General features: G+C 51.0%; 5 protein-coding genes and 1 pseudogene across 5 annotated transcripts; 2 read left to right on the top strand and 4 right to left on the bottom strand.

Moving 5' to 3' along the window:
- Positions 1–4,818: 4,818 nt before the first annotated feature.
- SAPIO_CDS10612 (Dienelactone hydrolase family protein) lies at positions 4,819–5,964 on the bottom strand (the record flags this gene model as incomplete). Its single annotated transcript, XM_016784175.1, has 4 exons — positions 4,819–4,913; positions 4,980–5,661; positions 5,719–5,768; positions 5,838–5,964. 4 exons carry the CDS (start codon positions 5,962–5,964, stop codon positions 4,819–4,821), a joined length of 954 nt encoding a protein of 317 aa, XP_016638414.1.
- A 695-nt stretch (positions 5,965–6,659) lies between these two features.
- On the top strand, positions 6,660–8,691 carry SAPIO_CDS10613 (Replication factor A protein 1; the record flags this gene model as incomplete). The annotated part of the gene is made up of 4 exons (XM_016784176.1): positions 6,660–6,697; positions 6,783–7,034; positions 7,101–8,516; positions 8,598–8,691. The coding sequence occupies 4 exons, from the start codon at positions 6,660–6,662 to the stop codon at positions 8,689–8,691; spliced, it is 1,800 nt and encodes a 599-aa protein (XP_016638415.1).
- Positions 8,692–9,336: 645 nt separating this feature from the next.
- SAPIO_CDS10614 (uncharacterized protein) lies at positions 9,337–10,946 on the bottom strand (the record flags this gene model as incomplete). Its single annotated transcript, XM_016784177.1, has 3 exons — positions 9,337–10,428; positions 10,509–10,715; positions 10,785–10,946. The coding sequence occupies 3 exons, from the start codon at positions 10,944–10,946 to the stop codon at positions 9,337–9,339; spliced, it is 1,461 nt and encodes a 486-aa protein (XP_016638416.1).
- A 1,608-nt stretch (positions 10,947–12,554) lies between these two features.
- Positions 12,555–14,235, bottom strand: SAPIO_CDS10615 (uncharacterized protein; the record flags this gene model as incomplete). Its single annotated transcript, XM_016784178.1, has 3 exons — positions 12,555–13,271; positions 13,341–13,382; positions 13,507–14,235. 3 exons carry the CDS (start codon positions 14,233–14,235, stop codon positions 12,555–12,557), a joined length of 1,488 nt encoding a protein of 495 aa, XP_016638417.1.
- Positions 14,236–15,582: 1,347 nt separating this feature from the next.
- SAPIO_CDS10616 (SNF2 family domain-containing protein) lies at positions 15,583–20,871 on the bottom strand (the record flags this gene model as incomplete). The annotated part of the gene is made up of 4 exons (XM_016784179.1): positions 15,583–16,505; positions 16,595–16,772; positions 16,850–20,506; positions 20,587–20,871. 4 exons carry the CDS (start codon positions 20,869–20,871, stop codon positions 15,583–15,585), a joined length of 5,043 nt encoding a protein of 1,680 aa, XP_016638418.1.
- Positions 20,872–21,858: 987 nt separating this feature from the next.
- Positions 21,859–23,154, top strand: SAPIO_CDS10617 (annotated as a pseudogene; the record flags this gene model as incomplete).
- Positions 23,155–23,806: the final 652 nt, after the last annotated feature.

The following is a 23,806-nucleotide window of genomic DNA, read 5'->3' on the forward strand; positions in this document are numbered from 1 at the left end:
ACAACTGAAGACGAGGGTTTGCCCCGAGAGTTTGACAAGTGGATTTGGCTCTGGCTCGGACTTGGACGAAGGGACAAGGGGGGGGGGGGGGCCGGGGGGGGGTGTCCTGGACAAGGGGGTGCGTCTGGAAGTTCTGCTCAGGTTCTTTGTTCAATGCTCAGTCCCAGTTCAATGTCCAATGTTGCTTTACCCCTGGCGGGCGATAGTGCAGTCGCAGCAGGTCCCCTCCTACCCTATCCACCCATCAAATCTCGATTAGACATGGTGCAGGGTACACGCCTTACCGAGCAGTACGTACCTTTGGCTTTTGGTGGGCACGATCGCTAATACTAATCAAGATACGGAGTACAATGTACGAAGTGAGAAGCACTTTTTACGGGGTGGTAGCACTCGAAGTACGAGGAATACACATACAATAGTTACAAATTGAATGTTACCAGTCTCCAGTTGATGCATCAGTCCAATCCACCAACGCAAGGGATCAATGGATGGATGGAAATGGGCATACCCATGTACCATGCACCATTGCATGTCCTTCACTCGTATTTCCCCCCCCTAATTGCCCCTTTCAAGTTACCTCGCTCCACCAAGCGGCGGGAACGGCACCAGCGCTTGGGTGTTGATTGAACAGACGACTCCCCATCAAATTTGCTTTCCAGCGCCACGACGCCCCAGGAGCGTGCCAGCAATGGAGGAGTGGCACAGATTGGGTGTGCAGTAATTTATCATCAATGATCAGATTTCACCGATGATCCACCACTGGAAGGACGAAGTACCTCCGGCGCCTCCATGTGCACATTTTCCCCATTTGTTCACAAATTGTAACCCTGCGTTCCTGATGGTGGAAGAGGAACCGCGTTATCTGGGATGCATTTGGCCGATTAGTATTGGTGGTCGATTACGAAGTCCTCTATTATCGTTGGGCGTACTTCGTACGGAGGTGCAGAGTAACTACAAAGTAGATGATTACTTGGTCGAAGAAGAGGTTTTGGAAGCATTGATACTCTGTACTAGGTGACTTCGAGATCCTGTCTAGTCGAGACGCAGTGCACTATGCTATGCAATAAGGGACCTGGTTTGGCTGAGCGACAAGGTCCGAATCGAGGGGTTGGGTGCCAGACATGGCCTGAAGCTTTACGACAGTATGATTTGACCCTTGGAGCGTTCTCGATGTCAACGCCAACCATACGAAGGATGTGTGTCTGGCTCTCCGGCGCAAGACTCTATCGCCTACCTGACGCAGGGACAGCGCACAGCTTTGCCAACCGATCTCAGGCACCCACGTTCATCTGAACTCTCAGGAAACGAAGTGAAATGTGTGTGTGTCACGGCCCCCCCCTACTGCAGGAACCTGTGTGTGGTGCATGCGCGGCTAGCGGACAACGAAGTACTTCTATGTGTCGACGGCCTCCTGTGTGACGACGGTGAGTGAAAGAAATGCTGGGCGGCTCGGAAGGCAGCCACCTGTACCATACGAGGTACAAAGTCCCCTACTACGAAGTACAAGGTAGAATTGCTTCGTGGTGATGTGATGTGAAGATTAGGTCCCTTCCGGACCCTTTTCTCTCCTTTCTTTTCCTTTTTTGCTGTTTGCTGAATCTAATGCAAGCCCCAAGGAGTAATGGCTAGGGATCACAGGCTTAGAGGGTACATTCCGGAGGACCATACATGCTTTTCTTTCGGTCAGGATTTCCACATAGTGCACCCACCACGCTACCACCTATGGCACCTAATACGAAGTAGTGTAAGTATATGGAGTACACGTCTTTGGCACAGAGCGATCAAGATCATTGATACTTATTTACACTGATCGGCGGTGACAGCATCTAATAAAACAGCGGCTATCTAGTGTACACCCAGTATCAGTCGGATGCCGAACATACCAAGACGGGGACGAAACCACCGGTGCAAGACTACTCGTCAACAAAGTAAATGCACTTTGCGGAGAGCAAACTTGGCATGGAGATGGCATTCCTTCTTTGCACCCCAGAACCTTCCAAACCTCGACTGATCAAGAGCCCGTCGGCCCAGCCCACAACTAATAGTGGCATTGATTATAAAATGCTGATGCTCGGATTGGTCGGTGACTTGAAATTAATGCGGTGGAGAATGCTAGATTCAGGGCTTGTGGCGTCAAGGGTTTTCCGATGCTTTGCGGAAGGCCGGCTTCTAGCCAGGCAATTCCTGCACCAAACCAAATCGTCGGACTTTGATAACATTCAACTTCCAATTAGTGGTCGCTTCTTGAGGGGATCGATAGGCAAGCACCCTTGTCCTAGGCAGGAGACTAACCGCCTTCAACAATAGGTTGTCATGGACTGCGTAGTATTGGTATGTAGTGTACGAGGTACACAACTTCACGAGGTTAGTGGTGGGGTAGCGTAGCTGGAGAGAATTGTTTGATCAATGATTGATCCTTCCAAGGAAATTGATCGCTTTGAAGTTCCGGCCCTGATACCGGTGGTGGACGCTGGTGATGGACGCTGGTAGTGTGGGAGCTCTTTCCCGGTTTGGCTTCCTGGTTAGGCTGGGTTGCGTTGGGTCGTTCTTGCCTGGGTCTTCGAAGTATTCGAAAAACGAGAAAAAATCGCTCTCAAAAGGACATGGACAACACCAAATTCTCCGGGCACACCTCGTATTTTTTTTTCCCAGCACTGAAAAGTCGGATGCTATTTTCAGCGACCAACACCAGAGATCACTGATCGCATGAGATTACCGTCTCCACTGTATCCACTCGACTACGAATCTGGGCTGAAAACCTGAAAGGGAGCACCGAGAATCATCCAATCCAATCCAATACCCGCACGCCCGTGCCGAACCGAGTTGAAAGGTCAAGAAAATCATTTACACGACCAGGATGCGTGTTAGTCCCTTTGCTCGCAGCTGTCATTTTCAAATTACTGATTGATCGGGGTGGCGAAAGACGTCGTATCGAAGACTCGGTCCGTTGCAAGCACTTGTTTCTGATATCGGGGCCATGGAAGCGATATCATCGCCTGGCTTTGTCTGCACTGACTCCGTCTCTCCTTATTCCTCTTCGGAGGATCCACTTTAATCATAGATGTCTCACTATTCTCGGCCCCTGAATGAAGAAAAAGGGATACTGGAGAAAGCGAAGGGAAAAAAGAAAAAAAAAAAAAAAAAAAAAAAAAAAAAAAAAAAGGAAAAAGAAGATGAACATCGAAGTCTGCTTCGTCAACATCCTTCCTCTTTCGTTAGAGCAAACCAGCGGACAAACCAATGCTGAACCAAGAACCCGAGCGCTGGAGCTACGAAGTGCACTAGTGTGTTCGGTGACATGGGTGGGAGTTTGATGGCTTTGATAGCAGGTCCATCCACTCCACTCGAACTTGGTGGATCTCGGTGCTTCCAATTGGTTCTTTCCTCCGGCTGCACGGCGGTGAATCGAGTTTGCGATACGGAATGTCGTTGTGTACACTACTCCGCACTTTGCCAGCACACACCCAAACAGGGGAGTTGACGCCGACGATTCCACATCTAATCTACACTACTTCGTAGTCCTTCAAGCCATCGTGGGGTGCAGAAGCGTAGCCTAGGAAACGGAGAGGAAATGAGAGGCAAACCAAAAGTTGGAAGACACGCGTGCAAGTCGCGAGTTGCATCTGTTTACTGATATGTTCACATATGCAAAGTGATGTTGGGCGAACAGACGCGACGCTATTTCACATTCCTCGCGCGATCGAGCCCCTCGTGGTTTGGGTAGTATTGTCCCTGGAACCGTCTCAAAGGCTCTCCTTTCCCCTGGAACGGAGGGCAGCTTAAATCGATATTTACATTTTCGCCTTATCTTCGACTGCGATCCCCAGATAGACCGGATTGAGTCACTCCCCCGCGAGCACCCAGAAAAAGCACAGATTACTGAAGCATTAAGCATTTGCCGTGAAATGAATCAATCCATTTTTGGGAGAAATTAAACTCTTCTCCTCCTGGTACTTGGCAGGGGCCCAATACGCAGCTCCCTTTCCCCCCTTGCACGCCTTATTTGGACAGAGAGTTCGAAGCATGAAAGTGCGAAGTAGCGCCACCTCCTTACGGTAATCTATTTACAAACATAGCTGGGTAAAGTTCTGCGCTCGTATTCCCGTTGCCATCATTTTACTCCTAGCCATGGAAAACTCGAGTCTTCGATGTAATTTCAAATCTGCAAATGTGGTGGAGTTTTCTCTTGTTGGGCATCTCGTAGCGTCCTGCTAATCATCAAGAAAGAAGGGAACAGAGAATTGCCCTGTTAATCGCTCACTCAAGTAAGTACCTCGATACTATCGTACACTACACTACTCGGCGGGAATCGTGCCGGATGGGCGACTCCACTATTGCCTGGAATGTTACCAGAGGCAGGGATTGATATCGACCTCCCTTCGTATGAACCCATTTGTAGGGTCGTAATTTTCATCTCATAATTTTGGATATTGATGGAACCTCGTATGCGGTACGGAGATAACAAGAGAAATGAGATGGATTTTTTGTCTCATCTTGACCCAGGGAAGGGTGGTCCGGTGAGGCATCAGACACTGCCTTAGATCCAAAGATGGCTCTCAACTCGACATCGAGGGTGTTCGAAGATGTGAGAGCGAATACCTTAATCACCGAGTTCGAAGCTTCCGAATTACGACGTTGAGGTTGAGACTCATGATCTCAGATCCTCAAAACCCTTAGATCTCATCTTTTGAACCAGCCCAAATCACATTTGTTGCGTTATTTAAGACTACCGCCAACTCCGATCCGTCCGCTCGACAAAGGGAAACACACAACTTGACAACCCCGATGTTCCGACGAGAGACAAGTCCGATCCACTCATCAGCGCTCTTTTATCCAGTTGAGCATCTGATCATACGCAGTCGCCTGGGCTTCTTTAATGCCCTCATCCTCATACTGACCCACGACCGCAAAACCTGATATGAGATGGTTAGCTCAACCAACCCTCGCCTCGATCTCGATCTCGACGACGAAAAACTTACCATGAGGGACTCCAGGATAGACTTTGACTTCGTGTTCAAGATTCGCAGAACCCATCGCATCCTCGCCACTCGTCCTAACCTCATCCGTGAACAGAGAGTCGTTCTCAACGCAGACTAAGCTCACTGGTACCTTCAAGCCCACAAAGTCATCCGGCGTGACGGATGCAGCGTGAGCAAGCGCACCAACCTTGATCAAAGGCCCTGTTCTCACTGCCCCAGCTTCCTCATCAGGAACCTGAGCAGCAGGGAGCTGCTTTTCTCTGCCCAGCAATAGGACATACCGTCCCCCGATGCAGTAACCAACGGCATAGATGCCATCTCCGTGCTTCACGGCATCGGCGTACTTCTCCTTGCATCCTTCAATGACCTTGTAGAGGATGGGCAGCACTTTCTCTTCTGTGTGTCTCGCCAGCCACATGTCGATGAGGAAACTCTTGGCAGCTTCGACGGCCTTCATCCTGACCTGGGCTAAGAGTGATCCCGTATCTTCCTCCTCGAAGGCTGCTGATGTTGGGGCGGGGTCGCCATTGAACAGGTCTGGCATGATGACCAAGAAGCCTTCCCCTGCATACTTGTCCGCCTGGATCTGGTTGTTGACCGAGTGCAATCCTGTGCCGCCCGTCAGAAGGAGTAGCAACCGCGCCGGCGTGTGTGGGTAGTCGGTCGGTTTCGATATATACACCTGTTCCCGTTAGAAAGCATCCTATCACGAGCTGTCTAGCCCCAACGAGCCGCCTACATTAACATCGTTGATCTGGATAATCTCTCCCGTCGATGCTTGGCCGCTAGCTTTAAGGACATTAGTACTCGCTTCGTGTGACATAATGGACCTTCCGTAGTATTTGGGAGAGGACATACGAGTGGGTCGATCGGTAACGCAGTGTTCTCCTACAACAAGTGTAGAATGGGCGGGGGAAGCCTGGAGGGGGATGTCTTCTTGCGCATCGCTCTCGGGCGACTTCGTAGCAATGTTAGGACCGGCCATGGCTGTTGTTCTAGGCGTCGCAGCTCTGTATCTGTTTTGCCGGCTAGTCGTACCTACACCTCCGAGGTAGGCAGAAAGATAACAAATGGGCACAAATAGGGCTTCACAGCGCAAGAAAAAAGGAAGGGCTCAGTTGGGAGAGAAAGGAGCGAAAGGAAATAGATGGTGAGGTGGAGAGCACAATGTTTCACAACAGAAATACGAACAGAGGATTGCAGGAAGGTGTTCAATTGTGATGACGACGATGGCAGGTGGGATCTACCTCAAAGTATTCGTGACACAGTCCACATTATTAATTTCGTGTAATAAGAAGTACTGTGGACATTATTGCTTGGGAAAGACATGGCAGGAGTCGAACCATCTCCATCAACAGCTCCCCGCACCAGTTGGAGGAGCCCCTCACAATTGCCAACCATGTGCTTTGTATACTCACAGTGATTGCTTATGTAAGTAACACTATTAAACAAGGACCCCGCAAGAAAACGCGCCTTGCAAAGTGCTACGCGTCGCGGTAAAGACGACCTTGACACTCACTATCGCCACAGTCTTCCCCTCCTTGATACCTAATCGAGTCATTGCAGTGCAGTGAACCGGGTCTATTCTCGTCATCTCTGCATCTTTTCGATAATTACGACATAGCATCATCGTCAAAGTCTCGCTCAACCCATTTTCCCCAAACCAATTCCTCTCAGATCATGGACGCCTCTAGCGCCCTCTCGCGGGGCTGGCTACAGTAAGTGATCCGACATCGTCCCTTGCCCAATCTTACTATCATCCGCTCTGTCGACTGACAAGTTTCTTTCTTTCCCTCATCTTAGTGCCACCTTCTTCGAGGATGCTACCGCTGCAGAAAGATTCCCAAGCCCCGTTGTCCAGATTCTAGTTGTCAAGACCATCCCTACGGAGGGTGGAGGTCCTGACAGACATCGCCTTGTCCTCAGTGACGGGGAGCTCTTCTGTCAAGCGATGGTAGCCACTCAGTCCCACTACCTCATTGCGAACCAACAGCTGGAACAACATAAGATCGTCCGGATCAAACAATACCAGAAGAATGTCATTAAGCAAAAGCGGTACGTCTCTACAAAGCGTCATACATTTTGCGACTCTCCTTTCTAACTCATTCGCTTCTTGTCCAGCATCATGGTCATTCTAGACCTCGAGGTCCTCCAGGCTTTCGGAACCCCCCCAAAGATCGGTACACCCCAACAACTACCATCAGTCGGACAAGAAGGCCAAATCCAGACGATTACTGGACAGAGCTTTTATGGGGCCAAGACGGAAGAGAAGAAGCCGCCAGCTCCCCGGCGGGTCGAGGCGAAGCCTAACGCTAATATCTACCCTATCGAGGCCCTATCACCATACTCTTCGAAGTGGACAATCCGAGCTCGCGTCAGCGCAAAGTCCGAAATCAAAACCTGGCATAAGAACAATAGCGAAGGAAAACTGTTCAGCGTCAACCTCCTCGACGAGAGCAGCGAGATCAAGGCTACCGCCTTCAACGAGCAGGTTGATCATCTCTACCCCCTGCTACAGGTGGGGCAAGTATACTATATCTCTACCCCCTGCAGGGTCCAGCTGGCCAAGAAGCAGTTCTCAATTCTTCCAAATGACTACGAGCTCACGTTCGAACGAGACACCGTTGTCGAGAAGGCCGAAGATCAGAGCAGTGCGCCGCAAGTCCGCTTTGCTTTTTGCAACCTTGGCGATCTCAAAGACGTGGAGAAGGATACCACCGTCGATGTAATCGGCGTCCTGAAGGACGTGGATGACGTTACTTCCCTCGTGTCTAAGGCTACAGGCAAGCCGTACGAAAAGCGTGAACTGTCACTTGTTGACGACAGTGGCTATGCCACTCGCTTGACAATTTGGGGTAAACAGGCAAAGTCGTTTGACGTGAAGCCCGAATCCGTGATTGCCTTTAAGGGCGTCAAGGTGTCTGACTTTAACGGCCGTAGCCTCAGCCTCCTCAGTTCCGGAACCATGTCCGTGGACCCCGACATCCCCGACGCCCACCGCCTAAAGGGCTGGTACGACTCCCAGGGTCGCACAGGCTCCTTCGCAACCCACAACAACATGGCCAGCGTAGGCAGGGCCACGGGGCGCAAGGAGGAGATCAAGCTCATCAAGCAGATCAAGGACGAGAGCCTCGGTGTGGGCGGCGACGCCTACTTCCTGCTCAAAGCCACCGTGATCTACATCAGGCAAAAGAACTTCTGCTACGCCGCCTGCGCGAACCCCAACGGCCAATGCAACAAGAAAGTCGAGGAGCTCCCCGACGAGACATGGCGCTGCGAGAAGTGCGACATGAATTTCCCCAGGCCAAATTACCGGTTCATTCTCGGCGTGAACGTCTGCGACCACTCGGGCCAGATCTGGTTGACCTGCTTCGACGAGGTCGCCCGCATGATCACGGGGACGACTGCCGATCACATCATGGAGGTCATCAATGACGGGGGCGAGACTGCGGCGAACCCCATCTTTGAGGAGGCGAATTGCCGGATATATAACTTTAAGTGTCGCGCCAAGATGGAGACTTTCAACGAGCAGGAGACGTATGCTACATCCTCCCTTTCTCTAACTTATCACCTGTAACCCCCTTGGAACTTTATATAGGAAGCTTACGAGAACTACAGGATACGATACCAAATCATGAACGCTACACCTGTCGACTTCAAGGCCGAAGGCAACAAACTTGCCGAGCTCATCAAGCAGTACAGCATCAGCTAAACAGTCGAATTTGATTTCTTCCACTTGGTGGAATATGAATGAGTCAAAGTGATGAGGTATATAATGTGGCAGGGCGAAATGATGGGAATCAGTTTATGTGAGGAAATGAAAAAGAGAAAATCGGCGAAGGGGGATCCTTAGAGTCGGGAAGAACACTTCAAGATGGGTGGTAGAAAGCAAAGGATATGAACTACGAACTTGGCCTGAATCAACACCTTTGCATTGCTAGCACTTCCGATATTCACAACATCTGTCATAAAGTAATTCTTTTCCCCTTTCCACCATGACAGTGGAATCATCATCAAAAATTTGGTCCTGTTCGAGGTGACTAGAGCTCAGTTCCAATGCCCTGCGACCTCCAGATTCCACATGACTGGAGACATCAGGGATCACACATACATTCACCTGCCTCTTTCGCAGATGTATCATTGTGCCCATATTCTCATAAACCACCTCCTTTTTATCCATCAAACCTCACTCCCCCCCTTCCATAGTCACTGCAATATTCCCGCCTCCACTCCTCTTATTGCTTGCCCCACAACGAAGCCAAGACTTACACCCATCGGGAAAACAAGTTCCCTACTGGTAGTAATGGCCCTTAAACTATTAGAAAGGTGCTGGTGTAGGGGACCTACTCTTTACCTTCTAGGCAGAATTGCCTCCTATTCCCAGCATCAAGTCTTCGTCTTCAATAGTAGCTTCAAAATCAATGGCCGGGTCTCCTTCCTTCTCCCGCCTCTTCTTTTCCTTTTGAAGATATCTTAGGTACTCTCTATTCCGGCCAAGAGCCGCATTGGCGGCCTCGATATCAGCAGTGACCTTTGCCACGCTCTGGACTGCAGCCTCCAATTGTGTCGCATATTCGGCCTCGGGAATCAGGGCTGGCGATGGCAGGAATGCGAGGTGGGCAGGACGACCGAAGGAAGCCGGCTCGAGGGTCGCGCTCAACATCTTGGATTCAATCATGCTCTTGAGTAGAGCCTCTACCTCCGCGTCTGTTTCAAGAGGCTTGCCGGTCACGGCGCTTTGGGTGAGCTGGCGAACCTCGGAAATGCTAATCTTGGAGTAGAGGTTTCCTAGGCCCACGATCTGCCACTTCTGGAAGGCAGAAATGACTAGATCAACTAGTCGAAGGTTGCCATCGGCAATAAATCTAGCCTCATGCCGCCCTCGGAGGGTCTTGAGACCCTCAGCGTTCTCCTCAGCGAAGAGACCATCAATATCGAGATACGGCTCTCCTAGCCCATCAAATGCGGCTGCAGCACCCGAGAGCGGATTTCCCGGGAGGCCGATGATTCGACCGTGGAGTAACAGGCTCACAAGCGTCCATTTGAAGAAGGCTTGGAGCATAATGGTGCTCACAGCATTCTCGTCCGTTGGGTGAGAAATACACTGTTCGAGGGCGTCGAGCGCAGGAGCCCATTCCTGGTGCTGGATATGCATCATGGCACGCATCAGGTCATATTCGAGTAGGCTGGTCGACGAAAGACGAGCGCTCAGGCCGGTGCCGTAGGTGACGTAGGCGGATGGAGGTAGGGATTTTTCGCATAGAAATCTCGGTTTAAAATTCGGCTCGGGGAAGAAGAGGATGGGTTTTTCGAGGACGGGACGGGCATACTCAAGGCATCCGGTAGTGTATGCCAGATTGGCGAGGATGCAGTGGCTAGATGTAAGAACCCTGCTATCAGGGTCAAGTCTCAAGATGGCAGCGACAGCGGCATCGACCGCAATCCGGGGCTAAAGGCAACCATGAGAAAGAAGGTTAGCGACTCGGACTGTCTCCAAGCATCACAAACACGTGTCACGGTCATGCATACCGAAAAGGTCTTGGTGAGCAGCACATGCTCGAGGATAGCTCTAAAGGCTGCGCCAACGTAGCGGACCTGTCGTGGGTCGAAAAGCACAAGGCAACGGAGGATATTATCAAGCAGGGCTTCTCGAGAGGCCAAGCTCTTCGGATCTGTCTTTATTACCGCCTCGAGCACTGTGATGTAAGATGTGGTGTGGAAGGAAGGATCAAGGGCCTATAAGCGTGACAGCTCTCATTAGTAATTATGGCACAGCAGCGCTCGACCGATAGGGCATAAGCTCACGGCGAGTACTGCCTCAGCATGGGCAACAAGGTTTCCAAGGTGCTTAGCGAGGAGACCATCTAGGCTAGCCAGATGCGATCTGATTCCCGTATGGTAGGCCTCTTCCTTTAGATACAGGTTTTCGGGCGGAAACGCCTTGAGGACGGAAAGACAATGGTCCATCCTGATATTTGGCACAACCGGCCAAAAATAAAGGGTCTAGATGGCGCCGGGATTCTCGGGTTGTGAAGGCGAAGCGCAAATGCGAGGGAGTAGTTAGGAATGGGGTTATGGCTCGGTCGGACTCGGTGGGGCTCCTTGGTTCGGAGAGCGCAACAACGACGCAGATGGAGATCGCAGGGTGGAAGTCGGAAAGGGTAAGGTTAGAAGCTGCAAAATGTCGATGAAAAGGACTATGGGCCTATTCAAGGCACATAGTGGGAGTTTGTTCGCTTCGTAGGTAGAATGGAGGTGTTGGTGATGATGCCTTGAGGTTCAATGTTGCCTGTTGGAGGTTAAGTTACGTAGCTTGTTAGTTGCGGGACCGATGTTTAGCCGCCCCTCCTTGATGTCTTGTGCCTGACTGCATTACACATTAGGATTTGACCAATTCTTTTCACGAAGATCAGCGTTCGTCTTTACTCCTCTACGAAGTATCAATAGACGAGGGAAAACACCAGACGCCTTGTGTGAGGGGAGACAAGGACGACGGTGAAATCTCCCATCCCTGAAGTATTACACAGCTGAGTACACAGGTACCTTCGAACGTAATATACCTTCGCACCCCCGCCAACTTGAGTCTAATAGTGGGGGTGGGGTTCTAAGCTGTCCCCCCAGCCAAGACTCTGTTTGGAAAGAGACTTGGAGCATGCAAGACAGGTACAGTGACACTAGCCGGCTGACTAACGCTAATAATTGGAATGGACCATCCATGCCGTCCTTGGAGGGGCAACAGGCAGGAAGGAGCATTCGATATTGGATTTCTGAAGAAGACATCACCAACATCAGAGGGCAAACAGCTTGTCCCAGCATCGACATCTACGAAGTACAACAACTGATGTCGCCCCTTGTGCTTCTCTTGTATTTGATTTAATTTTTTGTTATCCTAAAATCTAGTATGATCAGGGGCTGCTGACCTTTTTGTATATTACTACCATTCGTCGTCTCAAAACGAAGATCGACCTCGTTTGACAGTTGTTTGCAATTTGAACAACTCCCATGTCTGCGCCTTGGGGAGCTATAGAGTTCATCGGAGCCACATCCCACGGCTGTGGACAAGGGTAGGAGATTGCACAGCATCCGATGTTGTGGACTGTGTCGAGGCTCTCGGTTGTGGTGAAACCGATATGCCTAGGACTCTAAAGGTTTCCTGAAAACAGGACAGCCGGGTTTTGGGAAACCACTCTAAGCTGCAGAGGGCTCATACTGGCAAAGGCGACACTACATATAACAAATATATATATAGAAGAAATCTGTTTACGCCGAGCCCAAGTCAGTAGCGTATTTTCTACATAAAGAACTCTCAAGTGGAAGCAAATTCATGCTGTCGATTCGCTTTCTCTATAATACAGGTGGATGCTGTCTTTTCCATAAAATGAGGTGCCCTTTTATTTATTTCCCTCTTTCCTTCCACAGGCGATATCATAACTATTGAACCTTCTTTTTTTTTTAACAGTTCATAATACTAAGAATGCTAGAATGAAATATTCGACACCATAAAAACCGTGATTGGAACCTAGAGAGAAAGGGAAACGCTACTTCCTGAGGGCTTTCGGTATCATGGGCTTCATTTCAAGCCCTCTGTTCATTACCTCCAAGAAATTCATCCTCGAAAGAATCGAGGAGAGTAAAGCCGTTCCTTGAGCCGTTCTGAGTTCGGCCCCTTGAGACTTCGACCTCGCCAGCAGTTTGCCGCTGAGGGGGGCCAATGGGGCCCCAGACACAAGCCGACGTGGGCGTCAAGGGGACCTTGGCGGTCTTCGGGTGGAACGCGACTCGCTGCGTCGAACTCTTGTCCTCAACTCGGGGAGGATGGTTGGCAGTTCCGTTTCCGCGGCGAGTCAAGTTGGAAAGCTTCACACTCATGATTCCGCCGGTTGCGAAGCCGAGTCGAGGCGAGGCCGGGGAATTGTTCGAAACAGTGGTCGAAGGTGTCGGGGATGACAACGGGCTTGTGTTTCTCTTAACGGTTTCCGGTCTCCATCCCTGGCGCTCTCCAGAGTTCTCGGCGACAGGCGTAGCGCTCTGTTTGGCGCTCATTGGCGCGGTAGGAGAGGCAGGCTCGCTTACGTCTCGCTGTCGCTGCAACTCGGCCTGGTGCTTCTTCCACCAGGCAGGAAGTCCGTGGAATAGCCCCAGTTGGTGCTGGGTCTGCCTGTCGAAGGGCATTTCGTGCTTGTATTTACACCCCTGTTGTGTGAAGGCGCAAACACCCTCGTGAACCCATTTATCGCAATAGATCTTAGGTCGTCTCACGGGCGCCGATTTCACGATATTGTCGATTTGGCTCTGTTTAGCGAGTTGCGCGGAGTTAGTCTCAGAATATGTAGGCCGATTGAGAGGACGACGTTTGCTAACCTGAATAGAATCAGATGCCTGGGCTGTGCCGTTCCGAGGAGACTGAATTGGAGGTAAAGTTAGCAAAATATTCTGAAGAGGGCGTTGAAATGATAATTGATGGGGAACTGAAGCTTTGCAGCTTTCGAGGGGGCAAAAACGAAAAATAAGCGCGTATCAGACGTACCTTGATAACAACCGGGCAAGTGTTGCTGGCTACACCTGCGGGTGGGATGCCCATGGGCTGAGGGAGTACAATCATGCCGGCAGAACTATTCTGCATGCGAGGAATATCCTTGAGCTCAGGCAGCAAGTCCGCGGGGATGAGCCTGGTGTATTGTCCATTTCCTCGGTCATAACAATACGCAAAGGCGGAATCCAGCCTAGGCTCAGACGGAACGGCGCTGACGAGCGTGCCGTTGCTGGTTCTTCCATCTCCATTGCCGATGACGCCTCCATATCGCTCGTAAAAGGCAAGCCCTGCGGCGTTGAGATTCACTTCGCCTCCAGCACCGGTTCCGTTACCGTTTCCATATGCGTGAGACGTTTGATGAAGGATAGGCTGCGGTCCGAAATCAGTATCAAATCCAATCCCCCAGTTCGAGTACATGCTTCTTGGGGCAGAAAGCATCATCGGTGACATAGTTTGCCTGGAAAGACTGACAGGAGCAAGAGAAGAAGCTGGCAGATGCTGCGGCTGCTGCTGGGTATAGTGATGCTGGCCTTGCGAGCTGGGAGAATTCTGAAGATTTTGGATGGTCTGGAGGTTTTGGAGGGCCTGGAGATGGTGGAGGTTCTGGTGGCCCTGACCTTGGATGGCATATCGCTGCTGATGGGCCTGGTTATGGGTTCGACCATTCAAGGGAGCCCGGAACCTCTCGCCATGGAGGGTATATGCTGTCGGCTGGCGACTCATGTTTGAACCTTCCACAGAATAAGGAAAGTCTATATCTTGGTAAAAAGAATCAAGGGACGACTCAAGGGGAGGCTCGTGGCTAGAGGGGTTATGCGGTACTAAGGAAGGGAAAGAGGCTCGATTATTTGCAGTGATGTGACGCTGAGTAGGATAGTCCATCCTGAGACGTGGGGGGAAGAAGAGAATACAAGAAGGTAAACAAGGTGAGATATAGCTCTTGAAATAGGTTTCTCAGAACAAGACCATCAGAAATAGCAGAGGAGGGAAATCCTGTATCTCCATGCAGGCTAGGTTAGAGATTGTAGGAGCAAGAACAGAGAATGGGGGCAGATAGATGTTGGAAGGCTTGGTGTGTGTGAAGGGGAAAAAAAAAATTAATTTGGGAAAGATATGGATCACAAACGAAATCATGAATAGAGCCAAGCAACTCTCAGGAGAAATCAATAAGGAAAGCAGGCCCAGGAAAACTTGCCTTGCCTGCTGCTGCTGCCAGCCTTCCCCTTTGCCTGGTCCACTGTAGCGATTCCAAACTGGCTGCTGTTGTGACATAGGCTCTCTGTGCTCCTCTCCTTCCTCTTTAGACAGGCCAATGAAGCAGACAAGGGGAGAAGGAAAAAAGCTGGGTTGGAACAACACACAAGATCAAGATCTTCAACAGGGTAGTGGGCATTGGGAATGGAAAGGTCAGATCAAAGGCTGCATATAGATCAGACACCAGGCATCTGCATGAAGCCACCCAAGACCTAAAGCTCCTGGGAGCTGAGCAGCCTGGAAAGCTCTTTATTGTCATGTTTAGTTGTCTGGCATAGAGTCGCCCTGCTGCTGCCGTGGCAAAAGCGTTTGCTCGATCCTCAAATAGGATCCGGTCGACTCGGTTACCTGCAGTCCAAGTTTGTGTATCCCACGTGACAAACACTTTGTTGTTAGACAGGGCTTTGAAGCAAATCTGCAAAGCATCTCAATCACTTCCTTGGTGTGACAGTTTGGGCAATGTTCTAGAAGACAGGAGCGGATATTGGTGTCGAAGTGTGGGTATATTCATCTGTGGAGGCTATTGAATATCATCATCGTAGCCTCAGCCACTAGCGGGTTTTCATTGTTTCTTCGCTGTCCGGCAGACCTGCCCATCTATCGTCTTACTGTCATTTGGTAATATGCTATTGTCCTGCCGGTTCACGCCTTTATATGCAAAGCCAGCGTCTATCAAGAGATTGATGAAAACCATGAAGCAGCAAAAGAGAAAATAAAAGAGGAAAAGAGAAGAAAATAAAATAAAAACGGACACGGCCAAGTTTGGTAAGGCCGGAGAAAGGTGCATCGGCCCTTTCAAACTCGAAAACTATCGCCCTATTCCAATTCCTTTAGCCTTGATTTGAGTATCCGCCGGCGCTCTTCTTTGACTGATGAGGGGAGGTCCTGCGTTCTCAGATTGTCTAGAGCAAGTCGGACCTCCGTTTTATTAAGAGCTTGATCCGCCGAATGAACCGTAGGACTCTGCGCCGCTTGTGGGGTATGCGCTTGGCGTGGGCTCGGTCGGGCTGTGGAAGGCTGCGGGGGTCGATATTGAACCTGGAGATTATTGGGAACCGCTGTGCTGAGAGGGGTATAAAAGATGATGCCCGGGCGGCGTGGATCTGTAAATGAGAATTGCGCATCAAATGCTTGGGCACTAGGTGCCCCGGCCGTCATCACCAAAGGTGCATTGAAGGCTGGGGTGGGCTGCTGGACCAAGAACTGCTGGTTGAATGGACCAGCCAAGCCGTTTAAGGGTACGCCATTGGTGAGCCCTGCCCCGGGAGCAGGCCAACGAAGCGGTCCAGACGCCGGTCCATTTTCTCGCATCTGGTGGGCTAGCTGCTGGATTCGCTGTCGTTGTTGGAGATGTTGTCGGAGGACGTGCTGTTGCTGCTGTTTGAGCTGCTGTTCTCGGAATTTGGTTTGGAGGTATTGCTGTCGGCGGAGTTGCTCTTCTTGTTGGATTTGCTGCTGAAGGCGTTGTTGTTGGGGTTCAGGGTGTTGGATTTGCTGTTGGGTGTGTTGTTGTTGGGGGTTTTGTTGTCGGATTTGCTCTTGCTGGGACTGCTGTTGTCGTTCTTGCTGGGGGTTGACGAGCTTGTTCTTGCTCTTGCTCGCGCCATTGGGCTGGCTCTCGGGAGACTTCTTCTTCCGCTTCCGCTTCCGAGTCCCTGGCCCTGCCCCATCTTGCGTTTCGTTGAGGCTGAGAACGTCGGACTTGACTTGGTCGTTCGCGCCTTGGTCGGCGAGAGTGTCTGTGTTGTAAGCTGGTTAAACCCCATATTCTTGGACTGCCTCGTAGCACGGGGGGTTGGAGCGCGACGTGTAGAAAAAGCTTGTTTACCTGTGGTCCCGCGGGGGGGTTCTCGGCTCTCGGACTCCGTACTAGAGGCTTGTTCCTTATCCCCGCCCTTGTACAGTTCCGATTCGCCGCCGCTAGATTCTCCACCATGGCCCGAATCGCTTAAATCTGCAGCATCTAAGCCGAAGACTTGTTTTGCGTTCGTGCGATAGTTGACGGCCTGTTCACCGAGTTACTAAGTTAGCACCAAACATCATGCTGGTCGAGATTTCCACTACGCATCTACCCTACACATACCTGGCGTCTTCTCCCACCACGACCGAGTATCTCCTCGTTCGTCTTCCGTACACGTTCAGCTTCCGCTTCTCTTTCGGCAAGGATAGCATCCCAAACACTCTGCTGCATTTCTCCAGGGGTGTCCAAATCCTGCAAGGTAGTCTCTTCAATACCGCCCTTTTCCGCCGAGAATATTCGGGCATAAGAAAATGCGCCTTCGTCAGCCTCATCCTCAGCGGCAGGCTTGTCCGCTTGTGATCTGTCGAGCAGTTTCTCCACCGATGCGGCGTCATAGCGAATGACTTCTTTTTCGTTATCATTGAAGAGGGCCTCTGCACCATGCCTGAGGATACCTTCCAAATCGTCACCCGCATCTTCCATGTCCATACGCTCGATTAGGGCATGATCTAGCGCCAATTTCTTCTTTCCCATCTGCATGATTTTCTCCTCGACAGAGGTCCGTGTCATCAGCTGGAAGCAGAGAACCTTGTCTCTCTGTCCAATACGGTGGGCTCGAGAAAGTGCTTGCAAATCCTGGTGAGGATTGAAATCGGGGTCCATGATGATGACTGTGTCGGCCGTTGCAAGGTTGATTCCGACGCCGCCAGCTCGTGTTGACAGGAGAAAGGCAAATATATCAGAACCAGGTGCATTAAATGCATCGATGCGCTTCTGCTTCTCCAGGCTTGACATGCTCCCATCAAGCCTCCTATAGCTCAGCTCCATGCCGACCAGGAAGTCCTCGACAATGTCGAGCTGAGAAAGAAACTGGGAGAAGATAAGAACCCGATGTCCCTGTTCTCTGAGCTTTGGGAGCATAAGTTCCAAGAGAAGCAGCTTTCCAGAGGCCTCCACCAGATTCCGATGCATTTTCTTAGCGTCCACATCTCGCTCCTCGATCGCCTCGGAGTATATGAACGGGTGACATAGGCATTTCCGAAGCTGCATGAGAATGTTGTTGAGAGAGCCCCGGTCTTTGGCCGCCAATTTCCCGTTTGCGAAGATGGCCCGAATCAAGTCTGGATTCTTGGCCATGATGCTCTTGCAGAGTTTCTCCTGCACAACAGTCATGGTGACAGGAATAATGATTTGCGCCATTCCAGGTAGGAACTTGAGCACTCCGGCCTTGGTTCGTCGAAGGAAATAAGGGCTGATGATGCCATGAAGCTCCCGCACCTTTTCGGCAGTCAAAACTTGGTACTCCTCGTCTAACTGGACGGCGTCGTACTTAGAGTCGACGAACTGTAGCAAATTGAAAAGTTCTCGCTTGTTGTTCTGAAGTGGTGTACCCGTAAGGAGTAGCTTAAATGGGAAATGCATCGCTTGCAAGGCGAGGTAGAGCAAGTTCTTGTCATTCTTGAGACGCTGGCCCTCATCGACGACCACGCCCGCCCAATGGACCGACCGGAAGAGTCCACGGGTCCTCTCATCCTGGGCAGAGTCATAAGACATGACAACTATGTGCGCTTTCATCTCCTTTGAGTCATTCGGAAAGAGCTCGTACTTGTATGCAAGGTCCTGGGGCATCTTGCCGCCGTGGTAAGTCACCACTCGCAAGTCCGGCGCCCAGTGCTTAATTTCCCTTCTCCAATTCGGACACGTGGAATTGGGCACCACAATGAGGAACGGCCAGCACCTCGGACTCTCGTACACGAGGGTAGATATGAGGGATATAACCTGCACCGTCTTACCAAGACCCATCTCGTCTGCCAAAATAGCATTCTGGCTTTGATGGTACCGGTGAAGCATCCAATTGACTCCCTGAAGTTGGTACTTCATCAGCTTCCCCCGTAAGCCAGAAGGCTGTTCTGCTAGCTCGATTTCGTCCTTGAAAGACTTTTCCTTGAACTGCCGAACTCGCTCTCTCATCTTTGAAGGCAAATCAGACTGGAAATAAAGGCCATTGACATACTCGATGAATGCCGACTCGAACGCAGCATAAATGGCACCTGAATCCTGGCTTGGAGGCTCGTCCCAGACGACATCATCGTAGCCGAGTCCTTGGAACTTGACATATATCTTTGATATATGGGAGACACGGGCAAGCTCTTGCTCCTTGTTTGTTGCTCGTGGCGCAAAACGGTCATACTTCACCTGGAGGATGACATCCGCTCGGAGATATTCCTCGGGAATAGCATCGTCCTTGGTCAGTCGCAGCAGGTTATTTTGATCTGCTCGCTTGCCAAATGCGGTTCGCATGATTCCGTGTGCCACTCCACTAATCCATGCACCAGGCATCCAGGTGCAATGGAAGTAGGATTGACCCCCCCATTTGACGAGATACTCCTTGTCATCCTCACCGACGTCTGCGTAAGACAACGCTCCGGTATCCTGCGTGTCGTTCTGGTTCACAGGTCTCCAAGCAACAAGGGTATCGATCTTGTTATTCACGGAGGAACACTCGTTGCATTTCCAATCGACGGAGTACTCCTTGAACCTCTCATCCTTAATGTCGGCCAAGTCAGACTCCAGGGCTCGAGTGGTTGGCAAATGCTCGATGTGCCAGGGACGCCGGCAACCAATGCACCGAAAGAGGACGTTGTCAGCATTGTTAATCAGAGATGGTGCAACATCGGTGACGGGATCAACACCTCCATTCTGTTGCCGTAAGGCTTCTTCCTGTCTGGCGGTTTTCTTCTCTGAAAATGGGGCGCATGAGAGACCAAACTGGCGGCAGGCTTGACACATGCTCTGCCGGGCGGTGTTCTCCTTTGCCCGGACACGGCCGACGCAGAACTTGCATTGGATAACAAAGCTGTCCTCTGCCACTTTCGTCACGACGTGTTCTCTGACCTGCCGGATACCAATGCACATCTTGTGGAAACTTAGGGTGCAGCCTTGGCAGTGAATCAGGCCGCCTCTCTTCGGCGATGCGCGCTGGTTACATACATCGCATACGGACATGTGATACTGGACAAATTCGGAGGTACTTGGAAGAGGCTTAAAGATCTCCTTGATGGTAACGGCTTTTGGAGCGCCCGGTGCCTTATCATCCGAGACGTAAAAAGAGTCGAGGTCCATTGGAGCTGAATCAGTCATCACTTTGGTGTTTCGAGTAGACCTGCCTGACCGGCGAGGACGTTCGAACTCGATTGAAGAGCCACGAGAGCGTGTGGACATAGCTACAGATGCTCTGGCCCTTAGGCGCCGGTGTTTCTTCCTCCTTCGACTTCTTCCCTTCGGAGCGGGAGTGAGATCAGACCTCACCAACTGGAAATCGTCATCGTCATCGCTTGAGGACTGAAGGGCGGGGGGCTCTCCTGCCAGCTCATCAACGTCTTCATCGCCGTTCTTTGAGCGAACTAGACTGGTCAACCGGCGAGGTCGCAGTTGCCGCGGCTCTTCCACACTCCTTCCGCCGTCAACGAGCCAATGGTCAAGTTTGTAAGAAACCGGTTGTTTAGGTCGAAGGGCACGTCTAGAAGAACGGCGCACGTGCCTGCTTCGGGGTTCTTCGTCTTCGTCACTCTCGTCAACCGCGGGACCATCCTCGTCCTCTTCATCTTCGGATTCTTCAATGTTCATCCTGTCCAACCCCTCTTCGTCAGACTCGTAGAGATCGTGAGAAACCCGCCTTCTTTTTGCCGGTCGATGGGTTGTCTCCGAGTTTGGGCCGTATTGGCACGAGTTGAGTGCTTCTGCGCCTCCTTCTAGCTGGATAAGTTCGTCGAAAGACACCTATGTAACATGGGCTAGCGATTAGAAGCCAAAATCCAACTAAGCACGTAGAGAATCAAGCGGAGAATCCGATCACTCACAATATTATGGCGTCCGTCTCGGAACTCAACCTGGTACCATAGATCACCTCCCTCTGGCGCAGAAACCTCTTCGACAACACGTTCAACGACCTTGCTCTGAAGGTCGACGTATTCATCGAAGGCGGAAGGCGCATGGGCGGGAATAACGACCTCAATCCGAACACGTCGCGTAGGAGGGGAAGGCGCATCCTCAGATTCCGAGGCAGCAGATATCACCGATTCTCTCGTCTGGTCGTCTGGCGTGCTGCTCCTCAAGCTTTCCGGCGCATCTGAGTCTGGATCCATGGCCGCTGCCACATCGAGGGAAGCTCGGAGATTGTTGCTTGGGTCTCAGGTATCCTCATGCACCAGTGGAAATTCAATGATTCGACTGTATTGACAAAGCGAAGGCTGTTCTCAAAGGCCACAAGACGTCGGGAAATTTGGAGGTGTGGAAGGAAAAGAGCGTTTGGTAGAGAGAAGAAAGTGAGAGGTGAAGTCGTCGAAGATGTCAGTATCCAGTTCAATTAATTGCCAGACGCGTTACACCTGTGGAGCAAATATGGGTAAGTGGCGTGGGGCGCACCTGCTGCGACAGTCCGAGACTAAAAACCGAACCTTAATTTTTTTTTGGGAAGGAGGCAAGAACACTTTGATCATCCACCTCCCTATTACCTCCAAAGTTCATCGCCCAGGATAATTTTTTTTCTTGAGCTTTTAGGAAGAATTCGAGCGAACCATTACAGAAAACGGAAGGAATTCTAGAAGGAAAAAACGAAGGAGCAAAGAAAGAAGTTGGAAACCTTCTTTGCAGAAGCCTTCGTCTGTGCGAGGCTCTTCAAGCAAACCCGCCTTCATCTGTCAGCCGGTGAGCATCGGGCCCAAATTGTCTTATCCTGCGCCCATGCAATGATATCAACTCTCCGACTCACGGCTCCGGGCGCGTCCCGTCTCTCCTTCCATGGTCGACTCCTATACCGTCCTCGAAATGCCGCTTTCGCTTCCTCTCTTTCTGCCATTCATCGAGGCATCCATCGGTCCGATCCCGGTGCGCACCGAACTCGAGCCGCGAGGGCAGATAAAAGGAGGCCAAGACCTACTCCGTATGGCCGACGGGGATCCGACGCCCGAGACAGGTTGAGCACCACCCCAAGCGCAAAAGATGTTCGTGCGGCCATCGCTGGTGAACATACCGAATTCTCGACCGGCAGACAAACCCGACGAAAGCGATTTCACGACCCGGCATCCTCCTTTGGCAAGAATAGCCTTGTATATCGGATGAAATTTGGTGACATGAAAGATAAGGCCGATTCGATCCTCGCTGCGAACCAACGATCCCACGAGGAGGCTAGGGTAAGGGCGTCACAACGTGGTCAACGTGCAGAAGCCTCCTCCCAGAGTTCGAGGCATAGCGGTCGCGGAGATGCTGTATCAGACCGAAGGAGACATCAGCCGGAGGAGCGCCATACATCGAGAGCTCGAGTAGAGGTCGGAGATGCCAACGATGACCTCGAGTCGAGCTCCAAGCGCAGAGAATCAAAGAAGACCATGCATCCCATATCTGTCAAATACACTACCGCCGCCTCGCAGTTTCTCTTTGGAAAGTCAGTCGTCAAGGCTGCGTTAGCGATGGGCAAGCGCAAATTCTACAACCTGTACATCTTGGAAGGTGAGAGGCGCGAGCAAGACTCCGAGTCACTCAAAGCCTTGGTGAAGAAGAACCGGGTGCCAGTCACCCTTGTCAAAGATGCTGGAAAGGCTCTGATGGATAAGATGAGCGGCGGAAGACCGCATAATGGCTACGTCCTGGAAGCTTCGCCCCTTCCCCAGTTACCAATTTCTTCACTCGGTCCTTTGATCGGGAATCCATGGAGGCCTGCTTTTGCCGTCACGGTGGGCAGGCAATCAGCGGAAGAGGAGGCGATTAACGGAACAAATACAATCGTCCATTACGAAAACCGAAAGCTACAAAAGCCCTTGGTATTACTCCTGAACGAGGTGCTTGACCCTGGTAATGTCGGGGCCCTTCTTAGGACGGCCCGATTCCTAGGTGTGAGCGCCGTGGCCATGACAAAACAGGGCTCGTCGGGTCTCACGCCCGTGGTTCTGAAGGCTTCCGCGGGAGCGGTGGAGGAGATTCCTCTTTTTACCGTGGACTCTGCCATTGATTTCATCACCGCTTCGAAAGCTGCAGGCTGGCGTTCGTACGCCGCCGCGCCGCTCACGTCGCGGAAGGACCCAAGGAAGGTCACCCTTGAGCAAGTTGAGAAACAGAATCCTCTAAGTGAAGCTCCGTGCATCTTGATACTCGGTAGCGAGGGTCAAGGACTGCCCTGGGCGCTTCGGCGCGAGTCGGACTTCGAGGTTTCCATACCAGGAACCACCTCGAAGTCGTCAGTGGACTCCCTGAATGTCAGCGTCGCTGGAGGAGTCCTCTGTAACGCATTTCTGAAACTTCGGCAGCCAGAGAAAGGAGAGGCAGCGACGCAGGCCCAGAGCAGCAGCGAGGCCGTAGAAGAACAGAAGGAAGACATAAAGGATGCTGATCAAGACAAAACAAAGGAGGAGACAGAGGAAGGACTCTTCTAGGATACTGGATAGACAGGTAGAACCCCGAATGTATGATATAGTGTATAATAGATGTACTACTAGATAGAATCTTCTTTGTATATCTTTGTATAGACGAGATGAAACGAATTAATCCATGCTATGTGAGCTTGGCGAGTATCCACGGTGCCATCGGCGTCTGCCAAGGTCAAGAAACACTTCCGGAGCTGTCTTCCCTCGAATTCATCTTCATCACCATCCGCTTGGCACACTTAGCACTTGGTCGCATTCGGCTAGTTTCTGAATTCGTTAGGCTCGACTGAAGAACCCACTCGATCTGCAATCGAAGACTCTTGGAACGAATTAGAGGTATTAATCGATACTTGCTGGCCTTGTGGCCTAATGGTAAGGCGTTAGATTTCGGATAGAAATCCTCTAAAGATTGCAGGTTCGAATCCTGTCGGGGTCGTCAGTTTGATAAATTCTTTCTTTTTTTTTCCCCTTTCTAATCTTCGCTAGATATATAGAACCCGCCCCAGTGTAAATTTTCATAAAAGAAAATCTCGAAAAATAAAGGAGATATCAAAGTTTCAAATGACTTCAAGCACTCATAGCTCTCTCTCTCTTTTTTTTTTTTTTTTCTTTCTCTTTATCGGAATTCTTCCAAGTTAAGTTGGTAGTGGTGATTAGTCAT

This window comes from Scedosporium apiospermum (assembly GCF_000732125.1).
Source record: "Scedosporium apiospermum strain IHEM 14462 chromosome Unknown SEQ_SAPIO_0176, whole genome shotgun sequence".
NCBI classification, from domain to species: Eukaryota; Fungi; Ascomycota; class Sordariomycetes; order Microascales; family Microascaceae; genus Scedosporium; species Scedosporium apiospermum.